Consider the following 25,156-nt stretch of genomic DNA (forward strand, 5'->3'; position numbering starts at 1 on the left):
CTTCATCTGAAATATCAGCTCCAAAATCTTTACCCCATTGTTCTCTGAGATGGTTCAAAGAAGGAGATGCCACCCTTTGAACTGCACTGTACAATCTAGATGTCAGACCCCAATCTAAAAGTACCTCAATCCAACCACCTACTGGAAGAGATGGGAAGGAAACAAAATGCTTTTTGACTAGACTACGCACTTGCAAATATCTGAAGAAATGAGATTTACGTATGCTATGTTCTCTCACAATATTCATTCATTCATCTTCTAACCGCTTCATCCTCTTGAGGGTCGTGGGGGGGCTGGAGCCTATCCCAGCTGACATCGGGCGAGAGGCAGGGTACACCCTGGACAGGTCGCCAGACTATCACAGGGCTGACACATAGAGACAAACAACCATTCACGCTCACATTCACACCTATGGACAATTTAGAGATACCAATTAACCTAGTCCCCAATCTGCATGTCTTTGGACTGTGGGAGGAAGCCGGAGTGCCCAGAGAGAACCCACGCTGACATGGGGAGAACATGCAAACTCCACACAGAAGGGCTCCCACGCCCAGGACCAAACCAGCAACCCTCTTGCTGTGAGGCGAGAGTACTAACCACCACACCACCGTGCCGCCCCTCTCTAACAATATGCTCAAAAGAAATAAAGTTATTGTTCTGAAAGAGATCCCTTACACACCGTAGCCCCTTTCTGAACCATAACTGGAAAGCCGAGTCTACTAATGAAGGTGGAAATAGCCCATTGGACACAATAGTGTCACGACTGAACTCAGACAGGAGGACCCAAATGCAAGACCAGGAGACAGATAGAAAGTTCACAAAAATATTTAATAATGAGCACAAAAAAGCTGATGGACTGATGGCAGTAGTAGGAATCCAGAAATCCACAGAAGCAGGCAAGGGCAGGCGTGAGGCCGATAACCAGACTGGCAGGATCAAAACCAGGTTTCCAGACAGACAGAGGCACCAACTAGAGACAGGCAGAATTTGGTCAACGAGGCAGGCTGGGTCATTCACAGTAGGGCAGGAAATCAGGCTGAGGCACATGTGAGGAAAAGGCGAAAACAGGGTTACCGTAACAGGCAGGGTCAAACACGGGGAGGCAGTCCATAGGCAAAGGTACCGGCAGGGGAAAGGCAAGGCTCAGGAAACAGACAGGCAGGATGATTCACAGGCAGGCAGGCAGGCAGGCAGGCAGGCAGGCAGGCAGGCAGGCAGGCGGAACGCTGGTAAGTATCTCACAAACGGACGAATACGAACTGGCAAACACAGGAGGGAGCACATGGTTTATATACACACAGGGAGAGGGAGATAACGAGACGCAGGTGAAACACATTAGGGTGGGGGAAGGTAATCACATGACCCGGAAAGGAGGGAACAGGAAGTAAAGACACCAGACATGACACAAGAGGGAGGATGACAAAATAAAACAGGAAATGACAGGACAAACACCAAAACACTACTGCCTGGCGGCAGTTGTGACAAATAGGTAACAAAGTGAGCGCCTGCTTCTTTTTAAAATGTGACCTAAACTGGGACCATATTTTCAGTGAGTCCCCATCCGCACCAAAATATGGAGCGTGGACTGGTGGCTGGAGAGGTGCCAGTTCACCTCCTGGGCACTGCTGAGGTGCTCTTGAGCAAGGCACCGAACCCCCCAACCGCTCGGGGCGCCTGACCAAAGGGCAGCCCCCTCACTCTGACATCTCTCCACTTCGTGCATGTATCGGTCCTGTTTGTGCATGTGTGTGTCTTTCAGACCTGTGTGTAATTGACAAGCAAGAGTGACAACATTGAATTTCCCCTCAGGGGGATTAATAAAGTGAATAAACTTCAGAAAAACTTAAACTTAAACTACAAGCAAACTGTTCCATCTCAGCCCATAATGGTCCAATGCCCTGATAGAAATTTGGTACCCAGTAGATGACTTTGTGAATGTTGGAAGCCCAATAGTAATGCAAAAAATTTGGTAATGCCAATCCCCCCACTTCTTTCTGTCTCTCAAGATATAATTTCCTAATCCTCGGAATGTTTTTGTTCCAGATAAAGGAAGAGATGCATTTGTCCAAACTCTTAAAAAAAGATTTTGGAATAAATACAGGAATAGTTTGAAACAGGAACAGAAATCTAGGCAGAATGGTCATCTTGACGGAATTTATCCTACCTGCTAGTGAAATAGGAAGCAATGACCATCGGTTTAAGTCTTGTTTGGCTTTCTCTAATGCTGGCAACATACTGCATTTGAGCAAGTCATTATATTTACGTGTCACTATAACATCCAAGTGTGTGAATTTGTCTCCGGCTACTTTAAATGGGAACAGGTCAAAATCTAATTGTTGTGCATGATCATTCATTGGAAATATTATGCTTTTAGATAAATTTATTTTATAACCTGACATTTTCCCCAATTTAGATATAATGTCCAGGGCTTTAGGGATAGATGTGTCGGGTTCAGATATGAAAAGAATAAGGTCATCCGTGTACAATGATAATTTATGGCTGTGGCCACCTCTCTTTATACCCATGAAGTCTGCCTCTTTTCTTATTGCTACTAACCCTAACCCTAACCCTGATCCAGGAGCAGAAAGCGGGACCAAAACCAAACTTGTTCAGGACAATAAATAGATATTAATATTCAATGTGGTCAAAAGCTTTATGGGCACTGAGGGAAATCAGCACCTCTGGTGAGGGTGGTCCATTTGGCGAGTATATTCAATAGTCTACGTAGATTCCCAGAAAGTTGTCACCCGGGGATAAACCCTGACTGGTCGGGATGGATTATAGAATGTATGGCAGAGTCAAGTCTTGATGTGAGGACTCTAGTTAAGATCTTATAATCGTTTGAGAGCAACCTTATAGGCCGATATGAGTCACATTTCAAACGATCCTTATCTTTTTTATGTAAGACTGAAATTATGGTTTGTGTCATGGTGGGTAGCAATAATTTCTTTTCAAGTGCTTCTGCAAATACATCTCTCAAAATGGGGATCAATTTAAGTGAGAAGTTTTGATAAAACTTGAAGGGAAACCCATCAGGTCCGGGGGCTTTCCCACTTTTAATTCCTTTAATTGCTTGCTCAAGGTTTTCTTTATCCTTTTCGCTAATGGTAGGTAATTCCAGATTATTAAGAAAATTATCTGTCTCTATTTCACCACAAGACTCTGATGTATACAAATCCTCATAAAACGTCTTAAATTGATTATTGATTATTATTGATTATAAATATCCGAAAATTATCTGTCTCTATTTCACCACAAGACTCTGATGTATACAAATCCTCATAAAACGTCTTAAATTGATTATTGATTATTATTGATTATAAATATCCAATTGATCTGCGGTTATACCATGAGGGGTTTCTATCTCTGCTATATATCCAGCTTCAGCAGCCTGTCTCAACTGGTGACAAAGTAACTACTGGCTCTCTCTCCATATTCATATTCCTTCTGCCTGGATTTTAGATATAACTCCTCCTCTGACCCTGTGGTTAAAGCATCAAGTTCTGTTTGTAATGCTACTCGCTCCATGTAGAGGTTAGCATGGGGAGCGCTAGAGTGCTCTTGATCTATAGCGTTTATTCTGGAGATAAGTTGATTGATCCTTTCTGTTCTTTTTTTATTCACATTGGCACTATATGAAATTATCTGGCCCTGTAAAAAGGCCTTCATTGCCTCCCAAAGGGTGTGTTTACTTATATCTGGTGTCTGATTAGTCTCAAGGAAGAAGTCTATTTGCTTGGATATACAAGCCACAAACTCTTTATCTGCCAGTAACCTAGAGTTGAGTCTCCATATACGTCTTGGTAGTATATTGTCTGGAAAGTTAAGTGTCACAGAGACAGGGCTGTGATCAGAAATAACTATACCTGTGTATACGCAAGATCGCAAGGGCAACATTCTCTTGTCTATAAAAATGAAATTAATCACAGAGTAAGTCTGGTGTGCTGAGGCAAAAAAAGAATATTGCCTGGATGTTGGTTTCTTGTATTTCCATGCATCTACCATTCCACAAGTTTGTAAGAAATCATTTACATATCTAGCTGATTTGCTCAGTACCCCAGATAGGGATTTTGATCGCTCTAAAGCTGGGTGTAATACACAATTAAAATCTCCATCTAATATAAGCTGATGGCTGTTAGGGTCTGGGAGAAGTGTAAAGAGGTCACTAAAGAATTTCACATTATCCCAGTTGGATATAACAAAAACAGAAACAAACCAACCCAAACAAACAAACAAAAAAGTAATTATAACAATAATAACAACAACATACATATAACATTATGCTGGCCTCTGAACAGGAGGCTGCCAGTACTTCCAGCCACGTCCCTACTTCACAAAGCAACTCACCTAACAGGCTTGAGCTTCAACCAAAACTATCATTGAAAAATAATTTACGTCAGAATAAATTTCTCTTTAACAAAGTTTAAATCTTATTGGAGTTCCTGATTTTACAGAGTCCGTTCAATGTAAACAGTCCCTTTAAGTAGTCTTTTCAAAATGTAAAACATAGCAGTAATAGGAATTTCACCAAATAATATTCTTTTTGGAGTTTGAGACTCCAGAATCCCATGCATCACGTCACCTCATCTGCGGGTGGTTTATCAATAACACAAAAATAAACAAGCTGTCAAACTAGGACTATACTTCCCAAAATATTTTAAACATGCCGGAACGTCAGTCAAATAAACAAAAGTGCAAGGATGGATATTAGTCTAACCTTACCTTTATCTTGGTGTAGAACACTTTCAACAAATAAAGAATAAACAAGCTACTGTCCAAGCTATGTTTGTCCATATTAGGTTAGTGTTACTTGTATCCGTCGTCTCGGTGTATGGCTGGTTTCATTGCCCAGATGTAGTTCACTGTTGTGTTATGGCCAATATGACATAAACCAATATCCGTTCATCCATCTCATGACTTAAGATTTCCCTTCACAAACTCCATGGCTAACTTGGCGTCCTTGAAGCTCCGTCTCGCCCCATCCTTTGTTGTGATTCTCAGCTCCACTGGGTAAAACAAGCTGTAGCGTACTCCCTTGAATCGTCGCAGCTTGCCGCGCACCTCGTTGAAGGGAGCCCGTTGTTTGATGATCCTCTGGGTGTAGTCGGGTTGAATACGTATTCTGTCACCAGCTGAAGTAACGATCTCTTTTTTCTGTATAGCCTTCTTAATCAACAATTCACATTCTTGGAAGTAGTGACACCTCACTACCAGTGCTCTTGCTGGTTGGTCATCTCCCGGTCTCTCCCTTAAAGTACGGTGTGCCCGGTCCAACAAAGGAGCTTTATCCAGCCCGAGAGCGTTCTTAAGCAGTTGTGAAACGAATTCTGGAACGTCTCGTCTCTCCTTCACACCGATGATGTGCAAATTGCACCGGTGAGATCTAGCCTCCAAGTCCTCATTCTTCTGCTCCAAGTTGGTGACATCCCGTTTCAACTGGGCTACCTCCTGTTGAAGGGAGGTTATAGCATCCGAGTGGTCATTCCTGGCTTCCTCCATGGAGAACATCCAGGCTTCCAGTGCCGTGGTCTTTATGTTTGCCTGGTCCATCGCATTTATAAATTCCTCCCTTAACTGTTCACACTGATTTCTGATCTCGGTGGCTTGCGTTTCTACCTTCTCGTCAATTTTCGAGAGCAGCTCCGCTTTCAATTTCTTTATCTCACGGAGAATCTCATCTTGGCCGCCGCCAGCTCCCATCTTGTCGTCCGTGCTCTCCATGCTAGCTGCAGTCATGCTAGCTTCTTGTGTCTTGTTGCGCGGCATGGTTTATCAAGTTCCAAATTAACTTACAACACGGCTTCTAGTGCCACTCTGTCCTTTCTATCCTGTTTATAATTATGCAGGAACACTTTACACTGGTCGAGAATGTAATTCCGCTTGAATAAATCAAGTTCGGTGAAGCGCTCAGCCTAACACGTCCTCAGATGGTGCTGCTCAAACTGGAAGTCCGAAATCACATGATAGAGAAGAAAAAACAACGGGTAAAGAAAGAAGAAAGAGAGGAGGAGAGAGGGAAAAATCAAGACAAAACAAGGTAGCAAATAAAATTATGTGTAGGTTAAATTACTCATCACTGGTTCAAGTAGCTGCAGTACCTGTACCTGTACATCTGACACTGATCACACCCGTGAATCCCATGAAATCAATGCTGCGCAGATGAATTGCGTGTATTACAATTATCGTCTAACATCATTGCGTCTGATAAATTGGTCTTCTTTGTCATAACGTTATATATGCTACAATAAAGCTTAAAGCTGATGCCACAATTAAATCATATCAACACCAAATTGATAGTCTGAATAAAATCATCCTGATATTGAGCCGTGTTAGAAATCAACAGTTGCGCAAAAATATACCTAGTCTCCCTCTTTAAAAAACAAAAAGGAAAATCCCTCAAACACCATGAAGTGTAGACATGATAGGCTACTTTCCACATTTCCAGCAGCAAAGCTGTCAATTAGGCCCATTCTCTTTAACAGGGGTCATTTCCTCCAACAAAACAAAACTAATTAATGGTTTAAGTGTCAGCAATGATCAGTTTCTTTCTTATGAAGGGGTGGGATGAAATTTCGACTTCTTTCCACTCGTTTTTGAACAATCTTTTCGTTGTCTGTTGTTGTTGTTGCTTTCTTTTCTTTTTCATGTTCAAAATAAACTTTCAAATCAAAATCAATCAAATGAATTAAACTTCCCGTCATGACTGGGCTGCATTTCTGTCAGTGGAGTCATTTTTTTCCGAACAGCTGATTGGCCAGTGGGTGGCGCTTTTTATAGGATCAGATTCAACCCTGAATTTACCCTGCTCCAGAGCAGGATAGCTGTTCAGAGTAAGTTACCATGGCGATCTACCTCGATAAGAACTGACCCGGCTTTGTGAGACAGAAAACCCAGGGTTAACCCTGAAGTTACCTCGCTAAGACATTAATCCTGCTTCGTGACACAGGCCCCTGCTCTCTCTTCTCATGGGGAAGGACCGCAGTTGGACCCTTCTGTCTGTAACTATTTGAGTGTTTTCACACTTGGTCCTTTTCAGCCCTCTAAACGGACTCAGAGTGGTGACTCAGCATTTGTTGTGCATATGTTACTGTTTTTAGAATGAAGCCACGCCCACTCTTGGTGCAACACATTTATTTCCTGTAGGAAAGGTATACACACAGTTGAAAATAAGACCTCTCTTGTGCACACTGCAACTCACTTATCATTTACTGACCACTACTTCTGCTCTGCTGGTGTCAGCTACTCAAGTATCTTACACTGCTATCCTATACTCTATTACACCTTGAACAAATACCAATAACCATAATGCAGTTTATACAACAGTTAGTTCCGGCCAAGCAATTTGAAGCAATTTGATTGGCCAAGAGACATTCAAAACGTGACGATATTGGAGTAAAACATCATGGTTTGTTCACTCTGCCACACTGAATGTATTACTCCACATCAAACAGCTGATCAATGCTGACGCGTTGCCATGGCAACATTCTAACTACCAAGTTGCGCTCAAATGACATTTAACGAGTCTGGCCTACTTCAGAGAAAACACGGATTTTCTTAAAAATATCAGTTTTGAACTGAATTACGAGTGGTCATCAGATGAGGATGGGGGAGAAGGGAAGCTGAATCCGGCTGGGGCTGTGCCAACATCCAGGTTTGCCATCGTTTCATCAGCTGAACTGGACGAACTGGAGAAAACCAAGAATGAGGCGAACACCGTGAGGCAGACATTATGGGCTGTCAGCTGTTTCCAAACTGGCTGCGTGTGAAATCAATGGCCATCAATTTCCAGTCCATCGAGAAGGCAGAACTGAATGAAGTTTTGAGACACTTTTATGGATCAGTGCGCACCACCAAAGGAGAGCTTTACGGGATAAGTAGTTATGTCGGACTGCGCGCCGGTTTAAACCGTTACATTAACGAGCCTCCTATCACCCGGTCATGGAACATAATGCAAGACGCAGAGTTCACACAAGCGAATAATGTGTTTAAGGGAGTGGTTAAACAGATTAGGAGAGCTGGGAAGGACAGAACAACACACCATCCCGCTATTACACCTGAGGATCAGCTCATCCTAACGCACTCTGCTGCGCTGCGGCCAGACAATCCAAAAGGTCTGCTTAATAAAGTCTGGTACGACCTCCAGTTACATTTTGGACGGCGAGGGAAGGAAGGGAATAGGGCCCTTAAACCCGACTCTTTCGTGTTAAAAACGGATGAAAACGGTGCCAAATATTTCACCTCGTCCTTCAATGAGGAAACTAAAAATCATAAAGACCCGTTGGAGAGAGACAGAGAAAACAGGAGAGGTGCCATGTATGAGGAGCCAGAAAACCACCTCTGCCCAGTTGCTTCCCTGCTTAAATACCTCAGCAAAATCCCACCAGATGCAAAAGCCCTCTACCTAAAACCTAAAATGACAGCAGCCACCACAGACTGCAGTCTGGTACACTGCAGCTCCACTGGGAGTTAACACACTGGCACAGATGCTCCCGAAGATGCGCAAGGAGGCGGGGACACAAACTGTTTACACCAATCACAGCCTCAGGGCCACTGACATCCAGAAACTGTCAGATGCGGGACTTGCAGCAAGGGAGATCATGACAGTCAGTGGGCATCGGTAAGATGTTACTCTAACTATGTAACATTACTGTAGAGTCGCAATGGCGATTGATAGACACACCCTAAAAAAATAACGTTTGTCTCGCAGGTCTGAGAGCTCATTGAAAAGCTACTGGAAGCCATCCATGGACAGCAGGAAACGATGGAGCCACATACTGTCTGATCAAACCACAGAGTCAGCCGTCATGCCTGTCAAGCAACAGTCAACTAGACCCGTGCTTTCACCTGACACCTATTTCACTGGCTGCACAATCTACGGAAATGTGCAGATCAATGTGAATAATGAGTAGCATATAGGCTTGCCTGCTGTGTTTGCTGCGTTGCCATGGCTACAGTGAGCGTTGAATGCGGGGGGGAACTGTTTTTGTTGGCGGAGAAAAATAAAATACTTAAATAATCTATTTTGTCACCTTTCCTCAACATTTTCTTACTCAGCATTGCTATTTTAACTGTGGTTGAACTGTTGTATAAAAGCAATATCACACTCCAGGTCGTGATGTTGTACTGTGATATCGTCACGGCTGTGATTGATCGTAGTACGAGGCCGCAGGCCGAGTGCCGAAGACAATCACAGATGCAAAAGGGCTTTTGCATCTATCACAGTACATCATCACTCCTTCTTGTGTGATATTGCTTAATTTTAGGACACATAACAACTCATATACATTGGAAATTGACATATTACTCCTGGTACCATACCCATAGTTCTCTGTACTCTGAATGAGGTATTTACATTTCTGTAAACAACATTTTCTTCTGGTTTTATGGCAGATTTCTTTCTTCTTTGTTTGCTGGAATATCTCGTCAATGGCAGGGAAGCACCATTGAACCCATTGCAAGACTATACAACAGAGCTTGTGAGATCCATGGTAACCTCCCCATTTGGACTCATCTCCACAGTCTTACAGTCTAATGCCTTGACTTTTCAAAACTACACAAATAAATTAAATTAAATTCTACTTTCAGATCATAAACAACAACTACAATCCTACACTTAATGCTTTACTTCCATGTCACAACACAAGACAGCAACACGTTACTAGATCAATTTCACATGCATTTATTCCTGTACCACAAAAACAATTATGGTCAGAGATCATTTTGACACACTTACACTAAAATCTGGAACGAGATCCCATTTTACATTAGAGCAATAACCTCTATTACACACTTCAAATACGCATATTAACAGTATCTGAAGGAAGGACATACCTGCTAAACACTGACTTAAATCCCATATCCCATTTAACTCAGCCTCTTTATACTGACTCCCAGTATGTTTTAAAATAGATTTTAAGATTTTACCAGTTACTTTCAAGGTTCTTTATGGTCTCTCTCCCAGCTATATCTCCGACCTCATAGTGCCATACATGCCAGGACGTACTTTGTACTCTGAAAACTAAAGAGGAGCGTTTGCTGTCAGGGCTCGAGGCTCTGGAACAGTCTGCCCGAGGAAATCAGGTCAGCTGAGTCAGTGATCTCTTCAAATCCCTTCTTAAAAAATACTTTTATCTGAGAGCCTTTCCTGATTTTACTTGAGTTTTAAGTTCATTTAAACTGTCTTGTATTTCCTCAGCTTTTATACGTAAGTGTTTTTTAGCAGTTCTTACAACAGATGTTGTTTTCATGTCTTGTCTGTTTTAATTATTGACATGTAAAGCACTTTGTAACTGTTTTAAAAAGCGCTTTATAAATAAAAATTATTATTATTATTATTATTATTATTATTAAGTTTCTACATGGAAACCCAATTTCACAAATTTTTTATGGTCTTAGCAATGAGTCCACATTGCCAATCTTGCCATATCCCTGACTCTGATGATGTTAGAGCACCTGAAATTTGGCACATCCATCAAATACTATATTTTTTAGATGGAGGTTTGGAAAAGTCCCTTTTCATAAACAGGTTGTGAAAATATGACGTGCTTGTGACCGTCGACCCTTCAACAAATCAGTTACTGATTAACACACAAAACCAACAGTGTGGTTATGAAATCCCACAGCAAACACTGATATACCCTTTGAACCTGAACCTGAAATATTGGTTGCCCAACTCTGGGCAAAAAAAAAAGTTGAATGCGTAACTCTGCTACCAGCCGCTTCTATAACGGCTGTCTGGCTTGTTGAGGCTCAGTCGTTGTTGCTTGTGTGTTGTGCACCTGTCATCTGAGATCTCTTCCAGTTACATTCCGAAGCTGATCAGTTGTAGCATCATGAATCTGTGGATCAGCAGTCAACTCCTGGTAGTGGGGCTGTTTCTGAGCACCTCGGCTCTGACACCTGAAGAATGCCAACCCTTGGTCACACCTCTGTCTCTGGCTGACCGCTCAATAGTAAGCCTTCATCTGACTCCTGTCTGGGTCTTTGGGTTTCTTAGATATCAGCAGTATTTAGCTTTATGGTGAATTCTTGCTCAGTTTGGGCCTCTCATGGATAAGCATTAGCATTGCATTTGAGTCAGAGCTAAGCATATAGTTCTGATGCTTCTGTAAGATAAATACAGAACTAAATTGCATAATCGAAAAATATTAAGCTTTTTCACAGGATGTGACTCTGTTCAATCCAGGTAGCCACCTGCTACCATCTTTTTTTGGATTAGACAGTGCTGCAAGTTGAGAACCATGTTGAATTTTTTTTTTTTTTTTTTTTTCATCCAGAGTCTCTGGTGGTTTTGGAATTGCTGTAAGAACAGCAGTATGTATCATGAAACATCACCATTTACGTTATGTTTCAATGGGGGGGGCAAGTTAGGGCCAGTCCTTTTGATACAGGGGCACATACAAGTAGGGTAAAATATCTAAGTCTGAACAATAAGATATTGTTCCAAACCCTGTAGGGGGGTCTGGGGGCATGCTCCCCTGGGAGAAAATTTTGTATATATTTGATTTAAAGGCATCAATCTGGTGAATTACCCTCAGAAATACACCTAATAAAGCTGCCCAATGGCGCTTTAACACATCACTGTTGAGCAACAAACATTTTGTGAATTTTTTAAAGATGAGTTACGTGAATTTGTCTCAATAAACAAGGGTTCAGTTGGTGACCCTTGCATTTTCTGGGGCACCTTGAAAGGATTCATAAAGAATATTGCAATATCTTTTTCATCCTGTCAGAGCAAGGTCATATTAACTAAGATAAATGAACTGGAGGCAAAACTGACTGAATCAGAGTATACACAACAAGTTTCTTTCGCTGACAGTGTAAAATTAACTATTAATACTATCTGTTCACAACAGAACTCGTTGTTAAGACAAAGAACAGAATGCTTAATATTAAGGACTCGGAGGAATTACTGTTTTAATGACCCAAGCCTCCTTGCTTTGACATGAAGACAAAATGAAAAATTCTCAAATATCACATCAATTAGTTCTACACAGGGTCTGTTAAAGCTATAGTTGGTAATGTTGGAGAGCTAGCAAGATTTGAAAGCGGCACCTCCTCTAAGCTCCACCCCCTCCTCCCCCTCCCGTCAGTGCTCCGTCCAAAGCCACGCCCCCACAAGATTGAACGCGCATCCTGCAGGAGTCAGCAGGGCAGAGGAGAGCCAAGCAACATAACAAAGCCCCCCGAAGCAAACAAATAATTACCTGTCCAACAGAAAGACAGCAACCTCTGCATCATTTTTCAGGCCCTTCAGTTCCCTCAGTTGTCTCCACCGTTCAAAAGCTGCACAGATGTTGATGTCTGGTTTGTCCTCTTGCTTTATCCAAAGCCTTTTTCGTTGCAGCCTTTTCTGCCTCCGACTTTCTTTTCTCAGCCTGTTTAGTGGGGTGAGCCATTACAAGTAACGCTGGAAGTGGTACTTTTGGCTGCATTTTCTTTGCTATTGTTCAGCAAACTCCTGCTAACTCGATATTTCTGCTGAGGAGTGTGCTGCATATTTCCGGCAACGGTGACATGTGATGAGCGCACGCAGGGAGCAGGGAGGGACAGAGGGGGGCTCGGGCAGGACGAGACATGAAGGCATCTGATTGGTTCTTTCCATTCGCACCGAATGGCAGGGATTGGTCAGAAGTTTTACAGGCCTGCAGCTGCCACAGAGGTCGGATTTTTTTCATTCCTTTTTCTGAACACATTATATATTGACTACTCTCAGGATGGAAGGACCATTTCACCCAATATAACAAGAAGTGTTTCTGAACAGGATTACCAACTATAGCTTTAACAGGACGACTTTATGGGAAACATAAACCTCCCATCTTTATCCCAGGAGGAAGCAGACCACTTGGGGACCCCTATTACATTAAATGAGCTCAAGGCAGCCATCTTTGGCATGGAAAGGAGAAAATCACCAGGATGGCATGGTATTACACCCCAGTTTTACTCAACCTTCTGGGATGAGCTTAGACAATAAATGTTAGATATGATTCTTGCTTCTGTTGTTGTTCACAAACTAAAGAAATGAGAGATCATTTTTCTTTAGTTTTTAGTTTTTTGTAAAAGATATTTTTTGGGCATTTTGCCTTTAATTGACAGGACAGTTAAGCATGAAAGAGGGAGAGAGAGGGGGGATGACATGCAGCAAAGGGCCACAGGCTGGACTCGAACCCAGGCCGCTGCAGCAACAGTCTTGTACATAGGGCGCCTGCTCTACCACAAAGCCACCAACACCCCTCTTTAGTTTTTATTTAATATTTGAAGGCAAACTGTTAAAGTGTGTCACTTATTTTGTTGCAATTCTGTTCTTAAATTAACAATAAAATATTTTTTTTTTACTAATTTGTCATATTGTACAGAATGTCATAATGGCAAAAATGCCCTGAAATATTGTGATATTATTTTTGGGCCATATCGCCCACCCCTACCACACACATTTTGGTGCTCACCCCCCCCCAAAAAAAAAAAAAAAGTACTGAGGTTCAATACTCAGTCCTGCTTCCTTTATTGAAAAATGTGTGTGTCTGTCCCTGACTGACTTCATGTCCATGTGCAGCTGTACGGCCGGTGGAATTTCATCGTGGGTTACACTGATAGTGATACATTTAACGCCATCCTGAAAGTAACAGAGAGCTTCTGGATGAATGTCAACGTCTCGTCAAGCCCAGATGAAGATGTTGTATCTCAAGAAGAGAAGTTGTGAGTTGATACATTACAAAATAACTGTGAATTTCTGTTTTATCACAGTTAAGAAAACATTAGAAGAAAGAAAACACATTCAAAACCTGCTAGGTTTGATCACTTTACCTCCTTAGGTCCATCTTCCTTCATTTTTTTGTCTATATGCTGCTCCTGGCTCACTTATTTCCAAATCATGACATCCAGTTACTATGCATATGATACTCTGTTATCACATACCAGCACTTCTCACACTCATCGCTTGTGCATAAAAGGAGAGGGAACGACACATTGATTTGTTGGGCAATGCGCTCCCAAGTCTACCTCTTGACTTGTGCCGTGATCCCGGGACCGAATTTCCCTCTTAAAGCTCCGTTGTTCTCCTCCACGAGCTGTGCCAACAGCAGGCACTGCTCTTCTGTCCAGTTCGGCTTTCTCTTTCTTTTTTTCCCAAATTCGTTCATTGTTTTGGTCATTCTCCCAAATCAAACCGCTTTTTACAAGGAGGCCAGCAATCACAGTAATTGCTGACAGCTGAGTCTGCGTCCACCATTAAAGGGCCAGTGTGTAATATTTGGCATGGTTTATTGTCAATCTGAATCTGAATCTGAATATTCTACCCATTAATATGTTTATACAAGTGTATGATCGCTATAAAATAAAATTCGTTTGGTTTTCGTAGCCTTATAATTATGCTTTTATATATATATATATATATATATATATATATATATATATATATATATATATATATATATATATATATATATATATATATATATATATAGCAAGGGCCTTGCTTTAGAGAGGTCGCCATCTTGCACCGCCATGTATGTACGGCAGACCGAGTGGACAATCCAGCCAGCCAGAGAACGCGTTTCGCGTGTATAAATAAACCGACGAAGACAGCGGAAGGAAGGAAGAAGGAGGAAGAAACAGCAGAGTGTTAGCAGTTCGTCGATAGAGAGTAGTGAAAAGTTTTTTTAGTTATAAAGTTTGTGAATGGACCACACTTACCACGCAACAGGAGAGAATTAACCCAAACCGTCATCTGCGAGGAAAAGAAGACACAACTTCACTCCTTGTGATGCACTCTCTGCGGCGCTTTTCCTCCTGATGATATATCTCCCCAACAATGGCAGCAGTAGCACCGAATCCCATTCTGTGCATTCAGCCTCTCGTCTCGCCCGCTCAGCACCAAACACATGGAGTTCCTCATCTGTATGCTCCAGCTCAAACAGGTATGGCTCTGGGTCTGTGTCCGCTACAAGAAACTCTTCAAAATCACGTTCAAAGTCGTCCATTGCAGCTACTATAGTCCGGAGATATCGCTAGGCTAAATAAACAGCTGAGCTCTGTTTACAGGCTACAGTGTCAGTCAGTGTGCGGGCTGGAGATTGGCGGAGCAGAGAGGGGAGGGGGGCCCCACTCCGTATGGTAAATAAGTATGTGTATAAAGTTATGAAGTGTGTCTGTTACGCTAGAAGAGTCAGAATTTGGGACGGAGTGGAGTGTTACTGGAGTTTTTGGAGTGCTCAAATAAACGGGCCTTTTTCCCGAATGCTAGAATTTGACCACTGATGTCACTGTTTTCAACCCATTTTACGCACAGACCCTTTAATATCAAATAGATTAAGTAGTAAAATTACCAGCATGGCGAGTAAACATAACAATAAGCAAATCAATATAAAAATTGGCATGTGAATGAGGTACGTTCAAACATTTTGAAGCTGTGTAACAATTAATTTAATTTTGCTGAGTTTCATCATCATGACATAAAATTATTTTCACGATTACACATTTCTTAATACAGTCTAAGTTCTATGATCAGTTGATTTCACTGTCCATTCATTACTAGGAGCACATTTGTTTTTCTTTTTTCCTTTTTGTAACAACCAATCACAGCTTTTAGAAGACTGCATCATACCTAGCAACGGGGTCAACCACACCTCCTCACTAAGATAAAAGTTTCTGTCCCCTCCTTGCTCAGAGTTGCTCTCAGAAACTTCCTGAATCACTCTTAAGATAAGATTCCTTGCTAGGAATTTTAAGGCTAAGTTAGGAGCTTTCTGAGAGGACTCTGAGAATCTTTGTGAATACGGGCCCAGATGTATGTTAATTCATCCTTTGCTAAGCTAATTTGGGGAACAATGAGTCCTTGATTTGACAAAAGCATCTTCTAATTGTTAACTAGGGGCAATTGATTTCATCAGCTGAGCCGAGTCTGGTAACTAAAGTGGCTATACACATGATATCATGCTATCAGCCTAGATGTATAGTAATAATATGGTAGCAGACCCCAAGATGGCACCTATTTGGTCTAGTGGAAGTGCTTGCCCGCAGCCGAAATAGTTTCTAGACTCTGGGTTTATATCCAGTGTATGCATTCCATTGAATATGTACGTACAGTAGTGTTTCTCCCGCTGGCTCCGCCCATGACACCCTGTTGCGTTTGTAGACTTTACATTGAGATGATATCTCGTTTTTTTTAAAATCGCCTTTCTCAAATGCCTTGCTTCCACTTACGTGTATGTACAGAGAGGAGGCAACCAGAAGTCCATTCTTTCTAGGGGTGTAACGGTATTTGTATTCGTCGTCACGGTTCAGTGCACGCAGTCATATGACAAATATGTCTGAGTGAGTATTAAAAAAAGTCCTCACTTCAATCCAGGAATTTGTTATTTACATGACAACACCTGAAAGCAACACAAGCTCCGCTCCAATTGAGTGTGTGTCCAGCGGTGTGCTGCGCTGCTGTGCGAGCAGCGTGTTACACTGTCTATAACAATAACTATGCCAGGTAACAAACTGCATAGACTCTTCTGTCAGGAAAATACGACCCGAGCTACGCTCTAGTGTGCTCACCTGTAAGTGCGCGCACGTGTCTGTGTTTGTGTGCACACTGGGGAGGAACTCCGCCGTGCGGGATACAGAGAGCAGAGGAGGATTGTAAATGCGCACTGTGTGGAGACAGAAATGACATGCTGTTGTGTCAGTAAGATAAATAACGTAAGGCTATTTAGTTTGTTTCACAAAGATTCTCAGAGTCCTCTCAGAAAGCTCCTAACTTTGCTTAAAAATTCCTAGCAAGGAACCTTAGCTTAAGAGTGATTCAGGAAGTTTCTGAGAGCAACTCTGAGCAAGGAGGGGACAGAAACTTTTATCTTAGTGAGGAGGTGTGGGTGACCCCATTGCTAGGTATGACGCAGTCTTCTAAAAGCTGTGATTGGTTGTTACAAAAAGGAAAAAAGAAAAAAACAAAACAAAAACAAATGCGCTCCTAGTAATGATTGGACAGTGAAATCAACCGATCATAGAACTTAGACTGTATTAAGAAATGTGTAATCGTGAAAATAATTTTATGTCATGATGATGAAACTCAACAAAATTAAATTAATTGTTACACAGCTTCAGAATGTTTGAACGTACCTCATTCACATGCAGATTATTATATTGATTTGTTTATTAGCTATGTTTACTCGCCATGCTGGTAATTTTACTACTTAATCTATTTGATATTAATGGTGGACGCAGACTCAGCTGTCAGCAATTACTGTAATTGCTGGCCTCCTTGTAAAAAATGGTTTGATTTGGCAGAATGACCAAAACAACGAACAAAATGAAGAAAAAAAAAAAAGAACGAGAAAGCCGAACTGGACAGAAGAGCAGTGCCTGCTGTTGGCACAGCTCGTGGAGGAGAACAACGGAGCTTTAAGAGGGAAATTCGGTCCTGGGATCACGGCACAAGGGAAGAGGCAGACTTGGGAGCGCACTGCTCGACAAATCAATGCATCGCCCCTCTCCTTTTACGCATAAACGATGAGTGTGAGAAGCGCGAACTCTGAGCGGAGCAGCTGGGGGCCTGGCTACCAGACTGGGACTAAATCTAACAGGTCCAAGGGACAAAATCAGCATTCTCTTGAGCTGATGGTCCATGTAGAAAGGAACATTATTATTGTGTTGCAAGTTAGCTAGTTAGTCCTACTACTAAAGAACAGCACAGAGCAGGACACACCTGGCAACATGACCTTAAGGCTGCGTTCGATTGCACTTGGAACTCAGAAAGATCCGGGTCGGAAATTCCGACTTCCGAGGTAAATGCGTTTCATTGCGCAAGCTCGGAAAACGTGGCCGGCCACAGTAAGGGGATGTTTGTTTGGATGCTTTTCGAGCATCAAAATTTACTGCTGGGGAAGTATATTAGCTACTTGTGGGAGAAAGAGAAACGTCATATGCTGTAAATATGACTTAAATAACTTACGCTCTTCTGCAACACACAGTCCTGAACGCACCAGCGAGGGGAATCCTCCATGCATCATTGACCTTATACAGGCATCAACAAGTAAAAGCGAGCCGTGCAGGTGTCAACTGGCCTGTCTTGCTGCATTGTACGCACAGAACTATATTCCCTTTTCCATAACTTCCCCCTTGCCTAAACATCTAGGTTGTAAAATAAATAGCCTAAATAAATAAATAAACGTCTTACTTTCTGTTGCCTTACATATGGGGTGCCGTTTGTAAAGTGTCTCACGCTGAAAATAACATCAACATTTTGCCACATTTAGCTTCAAACAATGTTTAAAAAAGTATTGTGAATTTTTTAACGTCACCTTTTACCACATTTACAGCAATATTTGTTAACTTAGAAATATATTAAATAGTTAAATCTAAATATTAAATGTGGCACCTAAATGTTAAATGTTAAATCTAAATATTAAATCTAAATCTAAATCTAAATATTAAATCTAAATATAAATGTTAAATCTAAATATTAAATCTAAATCTAAATCTAAATGTTAAATCTAAATGCTAAATATAAATATAAATATAAATGTTAAATCTAAATGCTAAATATAAATCTAAATGTTAAATCTAAATATTAAATCTAAATCTAAATCTAAATGTTAAATCCAAATGCTAAATCTAAATCTAAATGTTAAATGTTAAATCTAAATGTTCTGGGTGAAACTAAATATTTAGCTAATATGCAAATTTACACTGCCGGTCACCGGAAGTACCAAAATAAAAGCTCGAGATGGTCAGACTGTGTTTATAGAATCAAATAACGAATTAAACCCAACTTATCGGGGGAAATGGACACTTGAACATACATTAGCGTGATAATAACTACCTAAAATAACAAGAAACGTGTTTGGAGAAATTTTATTTGATGTTTACTTTGAGTTGTTAGTGTCCCTTCGGAGGGAATCACCTTGTTGTTTACAAATACTTCCGGGTAGAAAACCAGCAGAGTTTAGCTACACATATATATGCATATCTCACATTTTTCACGTCACTGTATCACCGTTTAGACTAATCTGGTGTTTGTGAAGTCTATAAACACTATGACTGAACAAACATTACTATCACATTCTGAAATTAATAACATGGTTATCGTAGATTAGCGGGGCTAACTGTTAGCTGTTAGCCCGTTAGCGTGTCTGTAATGACTCACTAACTCTAACGGTCCGTGAAGAAAATATTTTTTCCAGCGGATGTCTTAGTTACAACATGATTGAGCTAACTGGAGTAGTTTCATGTCGTATCCGACAATGGGAGACATTTAACAGATGACGTCCTGTTAGCTTTGCTGCTGCTGCAGCCGCTGATGCTTTCTAGACATCGTGATTTCCCAAAACTGAATGAATACCACACATCGCAATACAAAACTGCTTTGCTAGCTCAATCATGTTGTAACTAAGACATCCGCTGGAAGAAAATATTTTTTTCACGGACCATTTAAGAGTTAATGAGTCATTACAGACACTGCTAACGGGACTAAGAGCTAACGGTTGTTTAACGGTTTCTTGTTAGTTTAGGTCATTATTATCACGCTAATGTATGTTCAAGTGTTCATTTCCCCCGATAAGTTGGTTTTAATTCGTTATTTGATTCTATAAACACAGTCTGACCATCTCGAGCTTTTATTTTGGTACTTCCGGTGACCGGTAGTGTGACTTTGCATATTAGCTAAATATTTAGTTTCACCCAGAACATTTAGATTTAACATTTATATTTAGATTTATATTTAGCATTTAGATTTAACATTTATATTTATATTTATATTTAACATTTAGATTTAACATTTAGATTTAGATTTAGATTTAATATTTAGATTTAACATTTATATTTAGATTTAGATTTAATATTTAGATTTAACATTTATATTTATATTTATATTTAGCATTGAGATTTAGATTTAATATTTAGATTTAACATTTAACATTTAGGTGCCACATTTAATATTTAGATTTAACTATTTAATATATTTCTAAGTTAACAAATATTGCTGTAAATGTGGTAAAAGGTGACGTTAAAAAATTCACAATACTTTTTTAAACATTGTTTGAAGTTAAATGTGGCAAAATGTTGATGTTTTTTTTTAACGTGAGACACTTTACAAACGGCACCCCATTCTTACAGGTATGCTTTGCTGCTGTCACAACCATCCATTAGAAAGTCTATTTCAAAGACGGGTACAGAATGGGAAATACTACTACATACGCGCACAGAGCTTTTTAAATCACAAATTAACAGAGTGGGAATGGAAATGCCACTACAAAGTAATTCGACACTTTTAGTTACACAAATGCTAAATTAGACGACACATAACAGTAAAAGTTGAGGAGAAAGTGACTCTGTTTACCTCTCATGGTGTGCGACGCCATTTTGCTATGACGTCATTCCGACCGACTCGGGCTGCTTGGATCCTGCCCAAATTCCCGAGTCGGAGTCTTGAGCTCAAGGGCCGTTCTATTGCACTTTTCAGATTCGCAGGTCAGATTTATCCAAGTTCTGAGTACAGTCGAACGCAGCATAAATTCCAGTGCTGTTGTTTATCTGGAAATGTTAACGATAGCAGACAAAACACTGTTTAATTCATTCCTTATGCTGAAGCTCTTGTGCTTTTTATAAAGCCCAGTTCAGACCAAAGATTCACAATGAGACGAGTTGAAACAGGCAACTTCTTGCAATGAAACTTCTGCAAAGTTCCCTGTTCTCACCAAGTCAACTAGATGAGACGGTGTATCATCTCTATGCAACAATCTCTGTACTTCTGCTCTGATTTGCAGCTTTTCAGGCTTATTTTGTAACTGAATATAATTTGTAGCTTCTTAAAATATGAATAAGGGTAGTTATAGTGAGATACCGGAGATACCATCAGATAGACTGTTTTCGTAATCAATACGCCACAATAATATTAATAACCAGCACCAATTAATCAGTCAGTGATAATGTATGTGGCCAGGGCATGAGCACATACAGCGAGCAGCAGCAGCGACCCACCATCCGACACCGGCACACCCTGAGGACAGAAATAGAGGGCTCGGCGGGGATGAAGCACCTGCGGTCATTTTGACTTGAGCAGCAGACTTCACTACAAGCTGATTGGCTGCTGAAAACCAGCTGCCGGCGATTTTAGCCTCAGAGTTTCACATGACACCATCAGCCGGCTTGAGTCAAGCTCAGACCGGCCAGTTCACACCACTGCAATTTCTCTCTGCAATGTTCTAAAACTGTTTTGTCTCACTGCAAATCTTTGGTCTGAATTGTGATTGATATAGTAGTAGAACCAGTAGTTAAATGAAATCTATCCCGACTAAAAGTGAAAGCTAAGCAGCTCAAATGTTCTATTTGATTAATATTAAAGTATTGACTTCTCGTCTGCGTTGGCTTAAAGGTCAAACACCTTGACCTCAAGAGTCGTTTGACAAAACAACAATAACTTTTTCAGAGCTTCCAAATGTATCACTCAGTCTTCATCAGTGGATGGAATCTTAACTTTTTAACCAACATGGATGAGAAATCATAAAACAGCTTTGTCAGAATATGAACTCGCCTCTTCCTCCGTTGTTTTTCCCAGGAATGGAACCTGCTTGGCTGCGTCTGTCAACGTAGCTTATGACGACAACATTGCAACAACGTCAAGTAAGTTACCTTATGTGACAGTTTTCTGTGGTTTTTAGTTCTGTTTTTAAAAAAAACTGACTTTGTTTCTGTCCTCAGTCAGCAACATCACCTCTAAGTTCCATGTGCTGCCGAGCATTGATGGCTGCATGATCATGAACATCAACACTACCGCCAGAGACCTCGACAAGTTACTTCATGTGCTGAATATGAATATCGAAGGCGAGGTTACAGGCGACGAGATCAACTTACGGGCTCTTTATTTTATGTGTAAGAAGGAGTGATCCAGAGAGAGAAAATAACATTTGGTCACTTTGTAACCTTGGTTCTGAGTGAGGAGATTATCTCCCCACCCAGTTGTTATATCATAACTATGGGAACCCTTTAAAGGGATCGTTTGACATTTTGGCAAATTCGCCTATTGCCGTAATCCCTTTAGTCATATGAGTAGGTACATTACCTTTAATTGTCAGTGCGTGCTGTTCTGAGATCAATGGGGCAGAGCTGCCCGCTGAAATGGAGGTGAACGCTACAGCCCCCTGTCTCCCTCAAAACTAATCAAATACACCATCAAGTGGCTCCAAAACGCTCTAGTGGACAACACATGGCTTGCGCATTCCCCACGCTATGAAATAATAATGTATAATTAAGTAACATTACGACACATGAAGCAAATACTCGGAACTACTTTCTTGAGTAAACCACTGGGCTGAGTGACACAGTGCACAGCTGAGACAGTGCCGTAGTTATTGCTTGCAGCCTTGCATTTGCGGTATCGTCACCCGGACGCACCAGAAAGTTTGAGAAAAGTTTACAGAGTGTTGTTGTAAATCATGGTTTACACATGTATTGTAAAGGGTTGCAGTAACAAGCCGAAGACATGGAGCAAAGTGAAGTTTCACGTAGTACCAACCAAAAAAAACGGACAGGATGAAACAATGGCTATTTGTGCTGGACATCGACCCTAACACGCCTGTGGAAATGGTCTGGAAAATGTCTGTTTGCTCCAACCATTTTTTACCGGAGGACTACAGTGAAAGGATGAAAGATACTGCCATACCATCTGTCAGCATCACAAAACGAGCACATGTGGTAAGTGATCGTTGTGTATTTTGCTCAGTAATCCCTCTGCTGTAACGTTACCTCCATGTTGAGAAACATTAGCCTGCAACCCAAGCATGGTAAATAAGGCTAACATGCAAATGTTGTTGTGGTTATGAATAAGTGCTTGCCCAGAGCATATAGTGAGGTGACTGGCATTACTTCTCATTGTTGGGAATAAATAGACTGCAAGGGAACATTTTATGTTGTTGTTCCCTCAGGAGTTGTGGTGATTTATGAGTGTGGGGTTAGCATGTTCTCCCCATGTTCCGGTGATTATTTTGCGGCGTACTCTCGTCCCATCCTACCATCAACATATGTATGTAACATACAGTCACTGGCCACTTTGATACTGCAGGTACACCTGTGTAATCTAATGCAATCCAGTAGAGCGACTATACCATGATTTTTTCCCCGAAGCTTATAAATTTTCGGTTATTGTTGACATTGTCTAGAAAGTGATGACTCTACTTTGTTTATTATTGAGGTCATAGTGAATGGTGGTGGTTGTACTAGGGTGGCCTCCTAATTTTGTCTAATTGAGGGGGACAAAATATTAGGAACACTTTTCAATATTGCACTCCAGTACACCAACACCACCCACTACAACCTCAATAATAACGTAGAATAATCACCTTGCTGACAATGTCAACAAAAATTGAAAATGTAAAAGCTTTGTAAATGTAGAATGTGTGGCAGAGCTGTTGTACTGGATTGTATTAGATTGCACAGGTGTACCTAATAAAGTGGCCAATAAGCCCCACATTTACACCACCAATCCATGCCGGCTCTGGGTCTCCCCTCAGCCCCTGGTTGCTCGGCAGCCTCAGCCTCTCTTCTTGCTCTCTCTTCTTCCAAAACCAGTTACTCTTCCTCTGTATATTCTGGCTTCTTCTCAACAAACTTGTTGTTTTGATGACAGGAGTAACTGCACTAAACATACGCTGTTTGAAATCACTCGGCCCAGCAAGTACTCTATGTCTGGAATGTAGTTCTGGCTGTGCATTTGGCTTCAAAACAACTCTGTCTTGTAATATTACATTGTTATTTCATAGCGTGGTGAATGTGTAAGCTACAAGTTGTCCACAACAGCGTTTTGGAGTCATTTGATGGTGTATTTGATTAGTTTTGAGGAAGAGAGGGGGCTGTACCGTTAACCTCCATTTTGTGCGCCAAGCAGCAGGCAGCTCTGCCCCACTGATCTCAGAACAACAGGCACTGATAATTAAAGGTAATGTACCTACTCATATGACTATAGGGATTATGGCAATAGGCAAATTTGCCAAAATGTCGAACTATCCCTTTAAGACACACTGTGAGGGGTCCCAGGAGACAGAGCAGATACAGGTACACAAGCCCTCTCCTGGTATTCAAATGAGACGTTCCTGCCACCAGGTGCATTAACGACAGAAAATACCCAATAGGTGTGTATATACGAAAAAACACCCATGAACTATAAATAAATGTACAACATCTTGTGCATTCAACGGACAGTGACACTGCAGACACTGTGTGCCACTGTACTGATGCCCAGGCACCAGACGCAACCAAAAGCACAACCAACCCTGCCAGATGCAGGGGTTGGGTGCAGGAAGACCGCTCAGTTGGCCAGCCTGTTGCCAGGCCATTGACAAAAATATATGACATCACCCTGGCTGGGTAAGGCGTCCCCCCAGCTCAGGGGCATGGAATTACATGGCCTACTGTGTGGTGGCACTCAACACACGCTCCCCAAAAGAGGTGCCAGCAGCCACCTTCAGGCAGTAAAATCTGGCAAATGTGGATGGACTTGACCATGTAGCAGGTGCAGAGACCTCAGAGACGGTGGCACCCTGCCACAAGGCTCATGAGGTAGCCACACCTTGTGTTCAGTGTGCCCGCCCACCCACTGGTACCAGCATGCCTGCCCCTCTGTAAGCCTGCTGAATTGTCTCAGCGACCCAATGAGACAGCCTAGCCTTCAAAACCAGCTGGCTCTGGCACTGGGCCTTAAAGCAGAGAAAAAGTGTCAGTCTGTCTAAACGCTGCAGTGCACCAGACATAGACCTTCAGGGCTCTGACAGGACAGAGATTTGAGTCTTTTTGACCTTCACTACCCTCCTTGGAGGGCTTGTAGGGTTGCAATTCCGCCAACTGATGAAGCTGCAGTCACCATCTGCAAGCCTGTAATCCCCTGTACAAGCAGCCTCGATAGCTTCTACCATGCCTCTTAGGGTTGAAGGTGGTTTTCCCACCTCAAGCAGCCCCTGCAGGTACCAGAGCACCTTTAGGGCTGCACATGCCGGTGCATGGATCTGGTTAGTTGTGCGCCATGATGCAATGAGCTCCTAGCGGTAATAGTATGCAGCCCTCTTGGACGGTGCCCGAGCACTGCATGGTCTGAAACACTGAATGCACAAGTCCCAAGCCTAGCCAACCGGCCCTCTCAGGGGCCAGGCTCAAAGTTTGAGCCCCCGTGGAAGCAGATGGAGCA

General features: G+C 41.7%; 1 protein-coding gene across 1 annotated transcript in view; it reads left to right on the top strand.

Moving 5' to 3' along the window:
* Positions 1-25,156, top strand: part of LOC125904306 (uncharacterized) — a 102,097-nt gene that overhangs the window by 71,800 nt on the left and 5,141 nt on the right. The window contains exons 2-4 of the mRNA XM_049601640.1: positions 13,553-13,695; positions 21,539-21,603; positions 21,682-21,852. Of these exons, the coding sequence (XP_049457597.1) occupies positions 13,553-13,695; positions 21,539-21,603; positions 21,682-21,852 (379 nt within the window). The remainder of the gene's footprint in view (positions 1-13,552; positions 13,696-21,538; positions 21,604-21,681; positions 21,853-25,156) is intronic.

Source organism: Epinephelus fuscoguttatus, linkage group LG17, assembly GCF_011397635.1.
Source record: "Epinephelus fuscoguttatus linkage group LG17, E.fuscoguttatus.final_Chr_v1".
In the NCBI taxonomy this organism is placed as follows: Eukaryota; Metazoa; Chordata; class Actinopteri; order Perciformes; family Serranidae; genus Epinephelus; species Epinephelus fuscoguttatus.